The 2805-nt window shown below is 30.8% G+C and overlaps 1 protein-coding gene across 1 annotated transcript in view; it reads right to left on the bottom strand.

The window, feature by feature from the left end:
* Positions 1-1071: 1071 nt before the first annotated feature.
* The window catches only part of inf2 (inverted formin 2), a gene marked incomplete at its 3' end in the record, with an annotated part of 25026 nt that continues 23292 nt past the window's right edge, over positions 1072-2805 (bottom strand). The window contains 3 exon segments of the mRNA XM_016559229.1: positions 1072-1142; positions 2243-2343; positions 2426-2511. Of these exon segments, the coding sequence (XP_016414715.1) occupies positions 1072-1142; positions 2243-2343; positions 2426-2511 (258 nt within the window).

Genomic DNA, 2805 nt, shown 5'->3' with positions numbered 1-2805 from the left:
CAAATGTTCTGAGCGATGTCGAAATTTGAAAATGAATGGCCTTTTGATCTGGTTTTTGCTAGTGAATTGCTTGAACAGAATGACCGAAGTCACGAGTTTGAATCAATCGGAGCGGTTCCGGCGTAAAAGACTCACTCAATTGAATCGGTTTGTCCGTTCCTCCGCTTTTCGTGTCTTCAGTCATGTTTTCACGACACAGCACTACTACTGGCTCAGCTCGCTAGTTTTATGACATTAATAACTGAAATAAGTGAAAAAAGTATGATGTTTACAAATAAAACCAATATTTCCATTCCAAAGATAACATCCAACACGAAGATATTCAGGTGAGGTAACCAGTTTACTGCGAACTAGTGAAGCACTCCAAGCTGCAGCTCAAAATACATGTCAGATAAAATAAATATTTGAGAAATTCTTGTTTTATCTGATTGTATTAAGCCCTATTCGGACAGGACTAGTTTTACTACAAATACCATGGTGAAGCTATATGGCAAGTATAGCAAAACCATGGTTAATGTGTGATTACTTTAGTTTAACTTTGCAGTAAAACCATGTTTAATTTTCATAAAAGTGCATATGTAATTAAAACATTATGTAATTGAGAGCAGAAATGAACGTGAGTAACGTTAATCTTACCTGACGCTGATATTTCAGTAGCCAGTCTTAACAGTTTACGTGATTTTATTATGGTTATCTCATATTTCTTTGATAGTCGATGTAAAAAGAGCAGATGAACACAAAACAGCAGAACAACATAAAGAGGGTGAACTTTATCATTCAGCTGAACTCTGAACACGTCGGTTCTTATATGTTCTTACTCCACACATGTATTAAGCAGGTTTCTAGCGTATTTCTTTAACTTCTCAGGTAATATCAATGGTGTGGCCTATTTCAGATGCGGCCCAAATTACAACAACTGTGCTTACATACACATATATTTAATTGTTTGATAAAAATTATTGCTAGGGACAATTTAGCAGTGGCTGGATATTGGTAGAGACATGCCATAGCGTCTCTTCTAAATGCTATGCCTTTGATGAAGATCAAACTCTTTAATTGTGATTTTCTTACATAGTTGAGAAAGTTTCCAACGTCGAGAATGAGTTTGCAGAAACTGGGCAGCAGTGAACCTTTCCTGAGATCTGCGGGCGACACTCTTCACTGAGCTCAAAAATGTTATTTTTGGATGCTTTCATTAATTTTGCAAAAACATGAATTCTGTGTGCGCTAATAAATACTGTACATTAAACAAAAGCGTGTGCAAAGCATTAACAAATGCACTGATGTTTGCAAAATTTTGTGTCAACATTTTTTTCCCAGTATGTGAACTTTTAATTTGCAGAAAGTAAATTTCAACAAATAATAAACAAACAAAACACACAAAATAAAATACATAAAATAAACAAACAAAACAAATACAATACAAAAAACTAAAATAAAATATACAAAACAATAAAATACAGAAACACCACAAAACAAATGAAATAAACTAAAATATGAACAAAAACAAACAAACAAAAATAAAATACACAACAAATGAAACACAAATAAACAAATTAGCTAAATAAATAAATTGATAAAATACATAGAAAAACAAAAACAAAACAATAAACTAAATACAAAAAATAAAATACACAAACAAAACAAATAAAAAATAAATATACAAAACAAATAAAAAAATGAAAAACTATAAAATATATGAATAAAATAAACAAATAAAAATCAAATACACAAACAAATTAGCTAAATAAATAAATGGATAAAATAAACAGAAAAACAAAACAATAGATAAATTAATATATACAACAAAAAAAAAAAATTAAATACACAAACAATACATTAATAAATAAATTACATACAAAAACAAAAATAAATAAACAAAACAAATAAGACGCATAAACAAACTAATTAGCTAAATAATAAATTGATAAAATAAATAGAAAAACAAAAAAAAAACAATAGATTAATAAATACAAAAAAATAAAATAAATAAACAAAACAAAATAAAAAAAATAGAAAAACAAAAAAAAAACAATAGATTAATAAATACAAAAAAATAAAATAAATAAACAAAACAAATAAAATAAAAAACATTAAACAAACAAATAAATTCATGTTAAAAAGTGATCTCTCACATGTTGCACAAGAATCTCACAGAACGTTTCGAATCTTAAACTGCCCGTTACACTCTGCTCTGCTGAAGATCTTTAAGAGCAGAACAGTTTTAATCAGTGCACTCAACTCTCACAAGCCGTCTCCACCAGCTCCACCTTGGGCTTCAGGATCTCCAGCACACACAGCGTCTCCTCACACAGCAGCATGCATTCAATCCTCAGCTGGTAACTGATGACAGACCAATAACTGCCTCATGCACATATAGTGTTAGAAGAACAATGTGTGAATTTGGGTTTTAGTGACTCTTTACCAGGGTACAGCCAGCAGTGAGAGGTAAAAGTGGTCCACGTTGGCCAGTTTGTCCGGATCTCCTTGAAAGGATTTTAAGTTGTCAATCTGGAGAAGTTAAACGCAAAACACTCAACTGATCATAAACAGGACAGACTGCAGATTTACTCTGATGCACGTCAAAATGTGACCCTGGAGCACAAAAGCAGTGTTAAGTCGCTGGGGTATATTTGTAGCAATAGTCAACAATACATTGTATGGGTCAAAATTATACATTTTTCTTTTATGCCAAAAATCATTAGGATATTAAGTAAAGATCATGTTCCATGAAGATATTTTATAAGTTTCCTACCATAAATATATCAAAACTTAATTTTTGATTAGTAATATGCATTGCTAAGA

This window comes from Sinocyclocheilus rhinocerous, unplaced genomic scaffold, assembly GCF_001515625.1.
Source record: "Sinocyclocheilus rhinocerous isolate Xijiao unplaced genomic scaffold, SAMN03320098_v1.1 scaffold2213, whole genome shotgun sequence".
In the NCBI taxonomy this organism is placed as follows: domain Eukaryota; kingdom Metazoa; phylum Chordata; class Actinopteri; order Cypriniformes; family Cyprinidae; genus Sinocyclocheilus; species Sinocyclocheilus rhinocerous.
This window is presented reverse-complemented; position numbering and strand designations above follow the sequence as displayed.